This window comes from Trichechus manatus, unplaced genomic scaffold (assembly GCF_000243295.1).
Source record: "Trichechus manatus latirostris isolate Lorelei unplaced genomic scaffold, TriManLat1.0 scaffold00055, whole genome shotgun sequence".
In the NCBI taxonomy this organism is placed as follows: Eukaryota; Metazoa; Chordata; class Mammalia; order Sirenia; family Trichechidae; genus Trichechus; species Trichechus manatus.
The window spans coordinates 472062-488444 of NW_004443991.1; the positions used below are offsets into that span (position 1 = coordinate 472062).

A 16383-nucleotide genomic window follows, 5' to 3' on the forward strand; every position below is an offset into this window, starting at 1 on the left:
TAGGATCACTAGGAATGGACTGGAAGGCAACGGGTTTGGTTTTTGGTTTAGTAGGCTTCTTTCTGATAGACTACAGTTGGCTCTCGTCTTCCTCCCTCCTTCCACAAATGGGGCCCAAAACACAACCTGGGCGACTCTAAACTCTCAGGACCACTTAAATGTCTCCGGACGAGATTTTCGGGAAGAAGAAACATTTTCTTAACTCATGTCGTATAAAAAGAGAACAACAAAGGCTGGATATTCATGGTCACGTACCCGTGTGCACGTTTTAAAAGCGCAAACTGTACAAATACACAGATCTTCAAACACTGACACACGCGAAAACACACGTGCTCTCTCCTCCTCCCGGGCACAGATTTTTTGAAACTAAACAGAGAAAAAGTGTCTTGGCATTCCGTTGCCCACTTTCTACAATACATTTTCAGGAAAAATAAAACCAAAACAAAAAGATTTGAAAGAATTTATTTTTAAAAAGATGACAATATATTTTTGTTTATGTATATGTTTGTCTTCGTACTTTTTGGGGATTAATTTCGGTTTTCAGACTTACCCTGCCCATCGGCTCTAGTGTGGAAACTGCGGCGAACCTGACCGCGAACGCTAGAGAGGCGGAGCGGAGAGGTGATGTCACCGTCGCGGGGCGGAGGCGACGATGTCTGCGAAGAGGCTCCACGCGGTGGAACGCCGGCAGCTGCGCCCAGAATCAATCTGAGTCCCCGCCACCGCCTTTCCCTCTTGTCCGCCCACTGCGCGTCCGGAGCAGAGATGGCAGACGATCTTGGAGACGAGTGGTGGGAGAACCAGCCGTCAGGAGCAGCCAGCAGCCCAGGTACCCACTCTGCCCGCGCTCTCTCAAGGCCCCCTCCCATTGTGGCCGTCTGTGCGCCTCGGCGCCGGCCCGCGTCTGGCCGTCCGGGTCTCCGGCCCCGCGGTGGCGCGCTCAGCGGTGGGCGAGGGTGGTGGGAGCGATGTTTTAGCACGTGGAACTGAACAAGTGTGACGTTAGATCAGCCTGCCAGTCAGGAAGGGGCTTTTTCCGAAGTCTGTTTTTCTTTTCTTCTTTCTTGAGAATGAATAAGACAGTTTTTGTGAAGGGAGGTAAAAGGCAGTCCCCGGACTAGATTTAGACTACTTCAGTTCAGATCGCTACTCCAGCACTCTGATATGGTTTCGCCTCATTTGTAAAGTACTTTCCGACATCTGCCTACGTTGTTTTGAAGATTAAATGAAAATAATGTGTGATACACTTTAGCACAGTGCTTGAAACATAATATGTGCGCAGTAAATATTAGCTATTGTTTTTCTTGCTATTACTATCATCATGTAATTTGGAATGTTAGCGCCAGAAAGGGGCTTAGCGAGCATCCATGTGAACTCACCCATTTTACAAATGAGGAACATGAGACTTAAAGATGTCAAGCAACTTGACACGTTCGCATAACTAGTAACTGTCAGGAACAAGACTAGAATCCAGATAACAACACAATTCAAATATTGTTTACTATGTGTACGCACTCCCAATGCAGTGGTCATTTTTCTAGGGAGTAGCATTAGGTAACTTTCCACCGCAGGCGGTCATTGAATTCTTCTGTTCAAGTCTCATAAGGCTGACTATGCAATCATGTTTATCTTTCTCTTCAAGGTTTGCCTCTCTGCTCTACTAGATTCCAAGATATTTGAAAACAAAGCCAAAGTCTTTAATTCATGTTTCCATTGTCTACAGTGCCCTGCACACAATAGACACTTGATGCATGTTTGCTGCAGACATTAATCTTGAAATATGAATTGTGAAATATCCATTAAAAACAACAAACTTCTACTTCAGTTGTTTCATTGTTTCCAGAAGGACAGACTTCAGTACAAACTGATCAGACGTATTTTTTAAAATGTTGCTAATATAATACATCCTTGATAAAGCTTACAGACTCTTCTGCAGCCTTGCTCCTAGGAAATGTATCTCTGTGTCTGAAGGCACAGCACTTTTTTTTTAATCTTTTTTTTTTTTTTTTTTTGCAGCACTGTAATGATCCACAGTTAGTTTAATACCCCCCAACTCTGGTGTTAAAAGCTATTGCTATTTTTTATTTTTTATGGTGTGCTTTATGGATAGAGGTCGTTTAAGAAATAGTTGAATTCCTCTTGAGTGATAGGGGAAACGGCATTGAATTAGGGATTGTAATTCTTGAGTTCTAGTCTTGCCTCTGCCTCTCACCACCTATGTGACTGTCAAGTCCTTGAAAGGAAGAGAATCAGTATGTATTGAGTGCTTATTATGTGCCAGATGTTTTTGCAAATACCGATTCATTTAATCCTTGAAATGTAAGTGTTGCCTTCATTTTTACAGAGAAACTGCTGACAGTTAAGTAGTGTTCTTTAATGCACAGCAAGGAAGAGGTCTCGAAAGAGGCTAGTTAAGTGTGACTAACTTTCAAAGCTGTACTTTTCCCACTATTACCATCTGGCTTCTCTGGACCTCACTATCATGATCTGTAAGATGAAGAGTCCTTAGAGATAATCTTTTTAAGAGTTTTACCAGTCAACAGTTCAAACATTTCATCTAGTAGAACTTTAAGTCCTACAGCCTCCTTTATCTAAGTTACCAGAATTCTATCAAGACGATGTGTCAGAGTCCCCACTTATTTTTTTATGAGCTAGATTCCTTCTAGCTTTAAGACTAACCTTTGAATATTGCTGACGTTCAATTTTATCAGACTTTAGCTTTTTAGATTACCTTTAAGAAAAGTGAGCATATAAATTTTGTTAAGACCTGTTTGATTCATTATTTATTGACAGTTTGTCTAATCTGCATATCATTTCTAATTCAGAATAAATCACAACTGAACCAGTTCGGATTTCCTGATTCTTCCTATGTTAATGGGGAAAGATTAGCCTAACATGTGTAAGTTACGTTTTGTCTTGAAAGTCAAGGAAGAAATAGTATGTTAAGTTAGAGAAGAGAAAGATAGTTGTAATGCTGCTTTTATCCATGTTAGATATTATGCTACTTCCCTATAAAAATAACATTTTTCCTTATCACCTATTCCCAATTCACACTCATGGTGGCAAAGCAATGGAATATTTTTAGCCATTTATTCAACATTTGTTGCTTAAACACTGTGTATAACACCTGTCTAATGTATCTATCTGTTTACTTATTGTCTAAGAAAATGTACTATGTTTTGGCCCTTCTCATGTCTTCATAGATGTGGTACATAACAGAGGCTCTTGTTGATGCTTTTCATCCACCCATGCCCCTTTTGCTTACATCATATGGCTCTTTAATACCTGTTATTTTTATATGAGACTCTTGCATTGCACTGGAGCCCAACATGAATCTTAGTACTTACTTGGTGTTTGGTAGATGTTAGCTGAATGAATGAATTAATGAATGAATGCATGCATGCTAGATGCTACAGAACTGTCAGTGACCATAAATTTAGGTAGACATATAATTTCTCATCTAATGCATACGCTTTTGAAAGAGGAAGGCCATGTTATTAGAATTTGCTGGGACTGTTCTGGACACCTGGGAAGGCTGACCATCCTATTGGTGACATTATTGTTGGTGATTGTAATCATGAACCAGGATAAGACAGCTGAGAGTCACCCTTCCTGAGGATTGTGCAGCCCAGTCTGCCTCAGACATTGGAGCCCAGGAGTCATCTAATAGCATCTAATATTTCATTTCACTTATTTCCTTATTGCCTGCTTACCTTAAGAAACTATTTTAAGTGACTTATAATAAACAATACATGCAGTAGAATCATGATTTTAAAACATTGCTGCTAAAGTGAGCAGATCCAATGCCTGAGATTTTATGTAGTTGATCAAACTGGGCTCTTTCTCAGTGTGAAGCCAAAATCTGAGAGAATATCAGTCAAAACATGGACTTTGATGTTTGGATCAGAGCCGAGAGATTCTAAAGTTGGAGGCGGTCCCCTGATCATTCATTCACTGAAAAAGACCACCCTTTGCTTTCTCTTTTTAATCCATTATCAAGTAGAGTGTCCAGTAGGCAGCTGGTTATGTACGTCTGGAGCCCCAGGGTCAGGCCAGGGCTGGAGATACAGATTTGAGAATGACTGACACACAGATGGTTTACTTTTAAAGAGGATGTTCTTAGCAATTTGCAAAACTGTTAGCCGTCATTTCTTTTGAAGATAGTTTTTATATGCTTCCATGGCCGACTCATTCTGAATCATCTCTTATCAAGTGTCCAACTAGAGAAATGAAATATGTAGATACTTGTGTGTACAGTGACGAGAGACTGCAGACAATAATGCTAGCTTGCATTGGTCAAGTGCTTACTATGTGCCAGATGCTGTGTTGATTGCTTTATATGAATTAGCTTATTTAATCTGCACAAGAACACCATGAGATAGTTACTGTTATCCCATCTTATAGATGGGGAAATTGAAGCACTGCAAGGTGAAGTGATTTGTCCAGTGTTATTCACTTGGTAACTGAGGGAACTGGGATTCATATGCAGGCAATCTGAAACCAGAGTCTGTGCACTTATATTTTGAATAAATAACTATTCTGATTACCAGTGGTAAAAATACTGTCCCTAAAATATCAGTCCTTTATCCGTCTAAAGAGCTTGGCTGCTAACCAAAGGTTGGCAGTTCGACTCCATCAGCTACTCCTTGGAAACCCTATGGGGGAGTTCTACTTTGTGCCATAGGGTCGCTATGAGTCGGAATCAACTCGATAGCAGTGGGGTTTTTTTTGTTTATTTACATCATTGTTATCAAATTGTATCTATTAAAGCCCTTAGTCTTCCAAAGTTTACTCTTCCAAAGAACGTTGGTTACTTGGAGCTACAAATAAGCAACTTATACCATTGGGCTTTGAGAAGCATCTTTTCCAATTACTCACACCTGATCCTGGAGTGCAAGACTGGCTTACTGGCTGCCTTTTTAATGTCTTTATGAAGTTATTTAATAGGAATGTCAAATGTAACATGACGAAAACTTAGCTATTGAATTGTTCCCCAAACCTGCCTTTTCTCCAGACTTCCTCATCTTGATAAATTAAATCAGTGACTACTCAATTTCACAAACAAAGGGCTAGAAGTATCCTGATATATTCATCCATTTATTTCCGTCACCCCTCACACTTGATCTATCATGTCCTGTTGTCTCTCCTCCATAACATATCAGGAATCTTTCTTTCCATTTTTCTTCTTGGTTGTCTCCATTGATGTATACTCTATCATCCTTTTTTGCCTAACCACTGTAGCAAGCTCTTAACTGGACTCCCACTTTCCATCTTGTCCCTCTGTGGACTATTCTTCATTCAGCAGCCAGGATGGTCCTTTTAAAGGAGAAATCAGATCACATTCCTGCTTAAACCCTCCAATGGCTTCACCCTGGCCCACACAATAAAATTCAGATTACTTACTATGACTAGTCTCTGTGAGATCTTCTGCTTACTGCTCTCTAGCGTTCTCTGTCCCAGCTATACCAGCCTTCATTCTGTTCCTCAAAAGGCCAAGCTCATTGCCCTTTGCAATAGCTGTTTCTTTTCCTGTCTGTGCTGAACTTCAGAATTTTCAATGACTGGCTCTTTCTTAATATGAAGACCTCATTTCACACATCACCTGCTCAGAGAGGCACTTCCTGGTAAGCCAGTTTAGAGTAGCCATCCATTACATTATCACCTTATTTTAATTATCTGCAGAGCATTTATCACCAACTATTATTTTCCTTGTTAAGTTATTATAGTCTCCCCCATCTAGAATGTGAGCTCCAATGCAAGCAGGGACTTTGTCTTGTTCTTTGCTGTATCCTCAGGGCCTAGGGTAGTGTCTGGGTACACAGAAAGCACGTATTAAGTACTCATTAATTGAATAATTGTTAATATTTCATAGCCACATCTTGCAAACCTCAACCTAGACATTCCACGCCCAAAGAATCTTGATCTGCTGGAAAAGTTATTGAAATCCTGTCCAGGCTCTGCATATGATTTGGCAGATGTTGCTTTTCTCTTTCTAGAAATATATTAGAAGTCATTGTTGTACAACAATGTCTACTAACATTTTATTCTAACCATATTTGGATTTAATTTTATAAATTATGTTTTGAAGAGGGACAATAGACTGGCTTTGTAAATGAGCCAATAATTACTATTGGTGAGGGTTTTTGTCACCTAGAGTCAATGTGATTGTTCTTTTTGTTTGAGACTACTAAACTGAGCATTGTAAATATTTTTTGTTGTTATTGTGATATAATGTTATGTTATCTCCTTCAAGTTGCATTGGTTTATCTATCCTATATTTCTGGAAATTACTAAAAGAGGGAACACCTTGTATCTTTCCTTTAAACCTGAATAACTTAGTTTGTTGTTTTTTTCCTTTTCTCACACCAAAGTTGGGCTTTTACAGTACTACTTTTTATGTATGGAAACGCTGATGGTGTAGTGGTTAAGAGCTACGGCCACTAACCGAAAGGTCAGCAGTTCGAATCGACCAGGTGCTCCTTGGAAACCCTCTGGGGCAGTTCTACCCTGTCCTATAGGGTCCCTATGAGTCGGAGTTGACTTGATGGGAGTGGGTTTGGTTTTTTTGTTTTTTTTATGTATAGGCAGCCTTGCAGAGTAAATGTTGTAAAGAGTTGCCTCTGTATATAAAATGTAGACTAAATACGGAGGATATCGATAACACACAACAGAGGATCAACTTCAGGGCATGTAGTTTTCAAAATCATTTATTAAGTTCTCATGCTTGGCCCTATTTTACACACCTTAAAGGAATTAGAGGAAAAAAACCCATAATCTGCTTACATGATAAGATTTATACATTGATGTAGTCATACACAAAGATGTTTAATCAAGTTGTAAATAATGTTCTTAAAACATATTCAAGGGCAACAATCAGGAACAGGATGAATTTTAAGGGGGAGAAGGAAAGAGGAGAGAGAGAGAGCTGTATTATTAGTTATTGTTCTGTTCTCAAAGACCGTGTAACAAATGGCCCAAAGATAACCTTCATGGGCTAGTTTATTCTATACAATTTCCATGATTCTTGCAAATGACTAAACGAGTGTTTCTTGACAACAGTTACGAAAGTTTAAAGGTACCAGTTTGCACATCTTTCTCCAAAGATCCTTTATCCAAAGTAAATCCTGATGTAATTTTCCTAAATGTCTGTGAATCTTGAAAAATACCACTCAGGAATTTGGAAGGCTTAGAGATACTTCCATTCCTCCTCTCAGATTCAACAGTTACACATTGCATCATTTTGTCACGTAAATACTTTGAACTGTTATCTGATGTTCTTTAGTTGAACACAAGTACATTCATAGAATTATGCATTTTACAAACTATATCACAAACAGCTTGAAATATAATTTTTCATCAGCTTTCACAAAATTTTTAATATAATTCTTAAATTGCTAGTATTACTTTTAAAAATTAGTTAAAAAAAAATTAGTTGATTAAGTTTTTTTTAAGCTCTTATTCCTGAGTTCTTTGTTAGTCTAGTTCAAACTCAGCAAGGGGTCAGCTATCCTTTTTTTTTTTTTAATTCGTAGTTTAAATGAAGTTTACACTTCAAGTTAGTCTCCCATACAAAAATTTATACATACATTGTTATGTGACCCTAATTGCTCTCACCTTACTGTGACAGCACACTCCTCCTTTCCACCCCTGATTCCCCGTGTCCATTCAGCCAGCTCCTAACCCTCTCTGCCTTCCCATCTCTGGACAGAAGCTGCCCGTTTAGTCCCTTGTATCTATTTGAGCTAAGAGGCACACTTCTCATGACTATCACTTTATGTCCCATAGTCCAGTCCAATCCCTGTCTGAAGAGTTGGCCTTTGAAATTATTTTAGTTCTGGGCTGATAGAGAATCCAGGGGCCATGCTTTCCGGGGTTCCTCCAGTCTCCGTCAGACCATTAAGTCTGGTCTTCTTACTAGAATTTGAGTTCTGCACCCCACGTTGCTCCTGCTCCATCAGGGACTCTCTGTTGTGTTCCCTGTCAGGGCGGTCATTAGTGGTAGCCGGGCACCATCTAGTTCTTCTGGTCTCAGGCTGATGAAGTCTCTCGTTTATGTGGCCCTTTCTGTCTCTTGGGCTACTACTTTCCTTGTGTCTTTGGTGTTCTTCATTCTCCTTTACTCCAGGTGGTTGGGACCAGTTGCTGCATCGTAGATGGCCTCTTGCAAGCTTTTAAGACCCCAGATGCCACTCACCGAAGTAGGATGCAGAACATTTTCTTAATAAGCTTTGTTATGCCAGTTGACCTAGATGTCCCCTGAAAGCATGGTCTCCAGATCCCTACCCCTGCTACTCTGCCCCTCAAAGTGTTTGATTGTATTCAGGAAACTTCTTAGCTTTGGTTTAACCCAGTTGTGCTGACTTCCTTTGTAGTGTGTGCTGTCCTTCCCATCACCTAAGATAATACTTGTCTACTATCTAGTTAGTGAATAACCCTCACCCTCCCTCCCTACCCTGGTAACCATCAAAGAATGTTGTCTTCTGTGTTTAAACCTTTTCTTTTTCTTTTTATTATTTTATTTTTTCCCATACAAAAATTTATACATACATTGTTACGTGACTCTAATTGCTCTCCGCATACTGTGACAGCATACTCCTCCTTTCTACCCCTGATTCCCCATATCCATTCAACCGGCTCCTAATCCTCTCTGCCTTCCCATCTCTGGACAGAAGCTGCCCATTTAGTCTCTTGTATCTATTTGAGCTAAGAGGCACACTCCTCATGAGTATCACTTTATGTCCTACAGTCCAGTCCAATCCCTTTCTGAAGAGTTGGCCTCGGAAATTGTTTTAGTTCTGGGCTGATAGAGAATCCAGGGGCCATGCTTTCTGGGGTTCCTCCAGTCTCAGTCAGACCAGTAAGTCTGCTCTTCTTACTAGAATTTGAGTTCTGTACCCCATCTTTCTCCTGCTCTATCTGGGACACTCTGTTGTGTTCCCTGTCAGGGCAGTCATTGGTGGTAGCTGGGCACCATCTAGTTCTTCTTAAACCTTTTCTTGAGTTCTTATAATAGTGGTCTTATACAATATTTGCCCTTCTGTGACTGACTAAATTCACTCAGCATAATGCCCTCCAGATTCTTCCATGTTATAAGATGTTTCACAGCCTCATCGTTGTTCTTTATGGTTGCATAGTATCCCATTGTGTGGATATACCATAATTTGTTTATCCATTCATCCGTTCATGGGCACCTAGGTTGTTTCCATCTTTTTGCTATGGTGAACAGTGCTGCAGTGAACATGGGTGTGCATATATCTACTTGTGTGACAGCTCTTATTTCTCTAGGATATATTCCAAGGAGTGGGATAACTGGATTGAATGGTAGTTCTATTTCTAGCTTTTTAAGGAAGCACCGAATTGATTTCCAAAGTGGTTGTTCCATTTTACATTCCCACCAACAGTGTATAAGTGTTCCAGTCTCTCCACAACCTCTCTAACATTTATTATTTTGTGTTTTTTGGATTAATGCTAGCCTTCTTGGGATGAGATGATATCTCATTGTAGTTTTGATCTGCATTTCTCTAATGGCTAATGATTGTGAGCATTTCTCCATGTGTCTGTTAGCTGCCTGAATATCATCTTTGGTGCAGTGTCTGTTCATATCCTTTGCCTATTTTTTAATTGGGCTATTTGTCTTTTTGTTGTTGAGGTTTTGCAGTGTCTTGTAGATTTTAGAGATTATACACTGATCAGATTTGTCGTAGCCAAAAATTTTTTCCCAGTCTGTAGGTTGTCTTTTGACTCTTTTGGTGAAGTCTTTTGATGGGCGTAAGTGTTTGATTTTTAGGAGCTCCCAGTTATCTAGTCTCTCTTCTAGTGCTTGTGCATTGTTACTTATGGTTCATATTGTGTTTAGGCCATGTATTAGGGCTCCTAGCATTGTCCCTATTTTTTTCTTCCATGATCTTTATCGTTTTCAATTTTATATTTAAGTCTTTGATCCATTTTGAGTTAGTTTTTATACATGGTGTGAGGTATGGGTCTTGTTTCAGTTTTTTTGCAGATGGATATCCAGTTGTGCCAGCACCATTTGTGGAAGAGACTGTCTTTTCCCCAGTTAATGGACTTTGGGCCTTTGTCAAATATCAGATGCTCATAGGTGGATGAATTTATGTCTGGATTCTCAATTTTGTTCCATTGGTCTGTGTATCTATTGTTGTACCAGAACCAGGCTGTTTTGACTACCGTGGCAATATAATAGCTTCTAAAATCAGGTAGTGTGAGGCCCCCCACTTTGCTTTTCTTCTTGAGAAATGCTTTACTTATTTGGGGCCTCTTCCCTTTCCATAGAAGTTGGTGATTTGTTTCCCCATCTCATTAAAAAATGCCAGCCATCTTTCTTTATAAAGGCCAGGTAGTAGATATTTTATGTTTTGCAGGCCAGGCTGGCTCTTTAACAACTACTCAGCTCTACCATTGTAGCAGGAAAGTAGCCGTAGACAATATGTAAATGAATGAGCATGGCTCTGTTCCAATAAAACTTTACTTACGAACAATGATATTTGAATTTCACATAATTTTCACATATCACAAAATATTATTCTTTTCAAAAAATGTTCCCCAACTATTTAAAAATCTAAAAACCATTCTTAACTTGCAGGCTACAAAGAAAAGACAGTGGGATGAACTTGACCTGTAGGCCATACTTTGCCAACCCCTGCTCAGACTCATAGCCAGACCCTGAGTTGGATATCACATATCTCCAAAAGTAGAAGGAATTTGAAACATACCTGAGAGAGAATTGAGTTTTACATCAGTTTCTCCAATACTCAGTCCATAATTATTATTCATACATTAGACCATTTGCTTTCCTATTTAAGTCAGGTACTTTATTTCAAAAAATTACAAGGAAATTGCTTCAGAAACTATTGAAGCTAAATAAATGTAGGGTTGGGGAAAGAGTTTATCATAAAAGTATCAGGTTTTTAAAAAATTTTGTTACAAATTTGGATTTATTTTCATTCACTTGGATTTTTATCGCTTTAAGGATTTTAACTAACTAAATAAAGTTCTTGTAGAGTTCTTAGGATAGCATCCTTTATTTTCATTGTTCTTCAGATGGGCTACGTTTTTGCAGAAACAGGATTATGCTTAGGAGACAGGATTTTTGTATTTCACTTGTATTACAGGGCAAACCCCATTTTGTTCAACTTCAAATAGTATTCCTAGTTCTTAGTTGTAGTTGCATTTTTATTGTATTACAAATTGCTTTTAATAAGCATATTTTTTGGTTTACAATCCTTTTGTTAAAATAGAACTTTGTTATTTTAACTTTTATCTTAATGGGATTAGAACTATATTATCATTTCTTCTACTTGTCTTAGAAGTATTGTTATTTTCCTACTTTTTTTTCTTTTTTTTGGACATTTCTCATCTTTTTTCCCTTCTGCCCTCTTTTAAGGTTCCCTGGGTGGCACAAAAGGTTAAGCACTCAACTATTAGCTGAAAGGTTGGCGATTCGAACCCAAGAGGCTCCTTGGAAGACAGGCCTGGCGATCTGCTTCTAAAAATTTACCCACAGCCTTGAAAACCCTGTGGAGCAGTTCATGGGGTCACCATAAGTCGGAATCAACTCTTTTTAGTGCTTTTTACCATAGTTTGTCTTTTTTCTTTTTGCTGTTGAACACACACCAACCTAAAAATGTACTCCAAGGAGTGTCCTCTAGATTTCAACAGTTTTGAAATCTGAAACGTATGGCATATTTTGTGCTCCTTTTCAAAGTAAAACTTTCCAAGGGTATTTGGTGTTTCTGGGAGTATTGTTGAGACCATATGGCCCTTTTCTACCTCATTCACTCATCCTCTCTTCACTAAGGATTTATTGAATACCTGCTTTATGTCAGTCACGGCACTAAGTACTCCACACGTACATTTTCCCACCTATTACTGTCCCACATTTCCCTCAGAATTGTGTCTCTCTTGAAATATTTTTGTGTCAGAGCTTCATCACTTTCCTCTGTAGTCCACTCCTTCCACTCTTCTCTTCTTGCTCTCCTTTAACTTAGGCTTTTTCACTTCTGGCTTTTAATTTACTCCATCTCCCTACCTTCTCCCTCTGCCATTTGCCCACTCAGGCTGCTCCACATCCCCCCACTCTGTGGCTTGTGTAGCTCTACCCAGGCCTCCAGCTCATTCTCCTCCTCCTTTAAATTGGAATGGGGCTGAGATATCTGTTCAGTGGCGTCAGTGCATTGAATTGGACTCGGATGGAAGGTTGTTGGGAACAACATTTCCTTTGCTCCTGGTCTGCTGGCTCTATCGCAGGACAACTAGCTGCAGCACTGTCCTTAGCCTCTTGGATTTCTTCTACAGTCATGTCTCCATTTCTCGGTGCATGATCACAGAGAATGTTGAGTCATGTTCTTCACTGAACCATGTATATTTTACCTCTGACAGGTTTTGTGAAGTGTAACTGTCTCCCGTGTCATAAATGTCTTCTTTATCTTAAAACAGTGTCGTGTTACTCTGTCCACACTGAATTACACATTTCTCTTGATTCAATGAGAAAGGGTTTTCGGGGTGACAAAAAGAATATACCTTACTGACAGCGGACTATGTCCAGCCTTGTAGATAGCTCATTGAATTCAACATTCCGTAATAATGATAATTTTTTGTCCTTATGTATTTCTTTTTTTAATTTCCCAGGACAATGATTCATATCTTCCTGAATAATCTCCATATTAGCAACCTTTGACACAGATGCCCTGATTGTTATAGAAAGTAGCAATACCAGTCTAAAATGGTTTGCCTTATAAGTCTAGCAATATGATTCCATGGCCTGGTAAATGCAGGAGGGGCAACCTAATAGAAAAATGGGACAGAAAGCTATGCCAGCCATCAAGTGTGCGTGCTGCACCAGTAATTATCAAGGCCACGTGAAGGATGTGTGCAGCTGTTACTCATTTTGTTGTTCCTTTCCTCCCTGTAACTAAGAATTAACGCTTGTTTTCCCCCTCCTGGTGATAGAGAAATCGCAGTTTTGGACCTTTAATAATGATTCTAATTGTCTTGTCATTTTGAAGGAAATAATCTGATTTTCTTAAAACAGATTAGAAATTCTCACTAGCACATTTTCTTATTAAAATGTGATTATTCAATAAAATTCTGTGGAATGAAAGATTACTTCTGTGTTCATCAGAAAACTCATGAACTGGTCTAGTGAATTCAATCCTATCTAAGGCTGATGGTAGATGGCCCAACACTGGGCTGGATTACAGCAGGCAGGATGAGGAATTGGGTGGATTTGTTGGGGGTGGGATGTAAATGTGTGTGTGTATATGTCTATACACATATATAGGTATAATAATTATAGATGTGCTGCCCTTTCAGGATGATCTTCACCAGGTCCACCAATCTGTGAATGAACTATCTGTCAGTTTGCTGCTCACCATTTCCTGGAGGCATGGCCCTTCTTCTTTTGGCCTTCCATAATGGCAATTTTAGCTTTCCAGATATTTCTGTAGATGAATATATCCACATGGTGCATTGGCATGACTTACCTTTTCCCTCCCATGTGGAGGAAAGTATTGGAGGTAACAGTCGTTATGATGCATAGCTTCCCACAGCCAGCCTGGTGAATAGGTTTATCCATAGGCCCTGGGGAAGCCTTAGTAGAAAGCTTAGTGATGCCTGTAGATTTTGGTTTAGGGATCCGTGTTGGGATTCTCTGCTTGCATACCTCCTTGATCTTGAATTAAACAGAAGGACAAAAGGTAGTTAATGGTATAGTTGATGGAAAAGCAGACATTGTTCAGGACATGAAGTCTACTTGGAGGATTTGGCTTCTTTGAAAGCACTAGGTCCTCGGGTATATAAGATTAAAGATTATAAACTGTAACAGTTTGAATAAAAAAAATTCAGCAAAGCAGTTCTACAAACGTGTTGAGTGTGTGTTGTGTACAAGACCCTTGCTAGTAGATAGTGGGAGATACAGAGATGAATAAGATGTTTCTTGCTTTTTGGCAATCACAGTGTAGCTGGAGACAAAAGTGTTGTCTCCAGTCTCAACAAAGAGCCACGAGGTTGCCAAGAGAGGTTAATTCCAACTGAGGGATCTAAGAGAGCTTCATGAAGAAAGTAGCTTTTGAGTTGGGTCTCCAAAGACTTTTAGGATTTTAAATAGCAGGAATGAGGGAGGACATTCCAGGGTGAGGGAATAATTTTGGTAACAGAGTAAGAGAATACTTTTGGCAATTGTCCTGAAGTAGGAAAGTATCAGACATGGTTGAGATATTGAGTTTCATAAAAATAAATTATATTTTAGAGGTGGGATGGGAACATAGACTGGGGCCAGATAGTGTGCATTTGTTGGGGGAGAGACGGGAGAGTGGGTTGTGGGGAGACATATTGTGGAGGTAAAATTGTAGTAGTAATATTTGTTCTGTGATTAGGATAAGAGAGGATGTGTGGGATAAGAGAGGAATCATAGATAGCTTGAATGATCTGGACTGGAAGATTGGATTGGTGGAGTGTGAAAGAGCAAAGACTTGATTGAGCTCATATTTGCTTAGAAACAATGCTCTTATTTTCATTTTTAAAAAATAATTTGTTGTTGCTGAGAATATACACAGCAAAAACACCTACCAATTCAAGTTTCTACATGTACAGTTCAGTGATATTGATGACATTACTCGAGTTGTGCAAACATTCTTACCCTCCTTTTCTGAGTTGTTCCTCCTCCATTAACAGAAGCTCACTGGCCCCTGAGGTTCGTATCTAATCTTTTGTGTTACTGTTATCAGTTTGAGCCCACATAAATAGTTTTTTAAGAGAGCATAATGCTTGGAGATGATTCAAGATGGTGGCCTAGTCAGACCCACCACACCATCCTTCTGCAACAAAGACCCAAGAAACAAAGTGAAACACATGCAGATGATAGCCTTGGAACCCTGAGCATCAAAGGAAAAGATGCAGAATTAGATCCAACGCTGACTGGAAAAGAAACTGAACAGCAGCAGTGAACAGGGAGAGATATGGAGTAGAAGTGCCCTGTTAGACAGCCCAGCACAGCAGGGCCATTTTGAGACAAAGCCAGCAGCAACCCTGGGTGAGGAACACAAGAAGACAACATCACAGAACTTCCATTAGGAGACAGAGAAACATAATTGCAGTTATGTTTTGCCATAACCAGAGTGAAGCAAGGTGAGCAGGGCATGAACTGGAGCTAAGGAGGGAAAGTACAGGAAAGAGGAAGAGAGTTTTAGGGATCCCGGTATACACACAGCAGGAAAGGAGCCAGGATCCAGAGATAGGATGACTCTCCAGTGGCGGTACCTAACCTATAGGATGGGTGGTGAGCAAGGAGGAGTAGATGAACTCCCTTCCCTTATTTTTTTTGTCTCTCTCTCTCCCCCATCCCCTTCTGTCTGTCCAGCCCCTCCCCAACTGGAGAGAGTGCCTGTGCGACCCTGGCTGCCTGCACCATCCCTCCCTGCTGAAGAGAGCATCTGCACTACTTCCAGTCACCCACCCTACCCCCAGTTCCCTGCCCCACCCCTATTCTGATGGAGTGAGTGCCTGTGTGCCCCCCAGCCGACTACCATGCCCCCTCGATAAAGGGAGCACTTCAGCACCACCCCAAACATCCACCTTGCTCCTTGCCTGTTGCCTACCCACATGATGAGCAACTGTGAGCATTCTCGTACCGTAGGATAGGGCCCACTCAGTACGTCCTCGGCCCTCTCACATGTACAGTGAACAGCAGTGAGGGCTGGTCCTGCCACCCTTCCCCCGTCCAGCTGGGGCCAGGAAGTGAACGCCCCGTGCTGCCAGACAAGCAATCACTGAAGCACAACTGACCTGCCCACACTGATAAATCAAAAAAAAAAAAAAAAACCCCGAAATCATAAATAACAACAACACTTTAATGCCTTGGACACAACAGACAATATCAAATCATATAAAGAAACAAGACAAGATGGCTCAACCAAATGACCAAAATAAAGGCAGGCAGAAAACATTCCTGAGAAAGCAATGGCAATGGAACTGCCTGATAAGGAATTCGAAAGGTTTATATATAGGGTCCTCAAAGAGATCAAGGAAAACACAGACAAAACCCTAGAAAAATTCAGGAAAACAATACAAGAACAAAATGACAAATTAAATAGGCAATTAGAAATCATACAAAAACAGTAACTATAAATCTAGAAGATTAGCAATAAAATATCAGAAATAGTTAACTCAGTGGAAGAAAACAGAAGTAGAATTAAAACAGTGGAAGAAAGAATTAGTGAAATAGGTACAAATCCCTTGACATCAGTTTGTCTGAGAAACAATCAGAAAAAAGAATGAAACACAAAATGAAGAAAGCCAAAGAGTTACATGGAACACTGTGAGAAGGAATTATTTATGTGTGATAGAAATCCCAGAACAGGAGGAGGCCAT

At 39.9% G+C, this 16383-nt stretch overlaps 1 protein-coding gene across 1 annotated transcript in view; it reads left to right on the plus strand.

Moving 5' to 3' along the window:
* The first annotated feature begins 550 nt into the window (after positions 1-550).
* The window catches only part of CMSS1 (cms1 ribosomal small subunit homolog), a 470991-nt gene continuing 455158 nt past the window's right edge, over positions 551-16383 (plus strand). The window contains exon 1 of the mRNA XM_004378136.2: positions 551-829. Coding sequence (XP_004378193.2) covers positions 625-829 — 205 coding nt within the window. The 5' untranslated portion in view covers positions 551-624. The remainder of the gene's footprint in view (positions 830-16383) is intronic.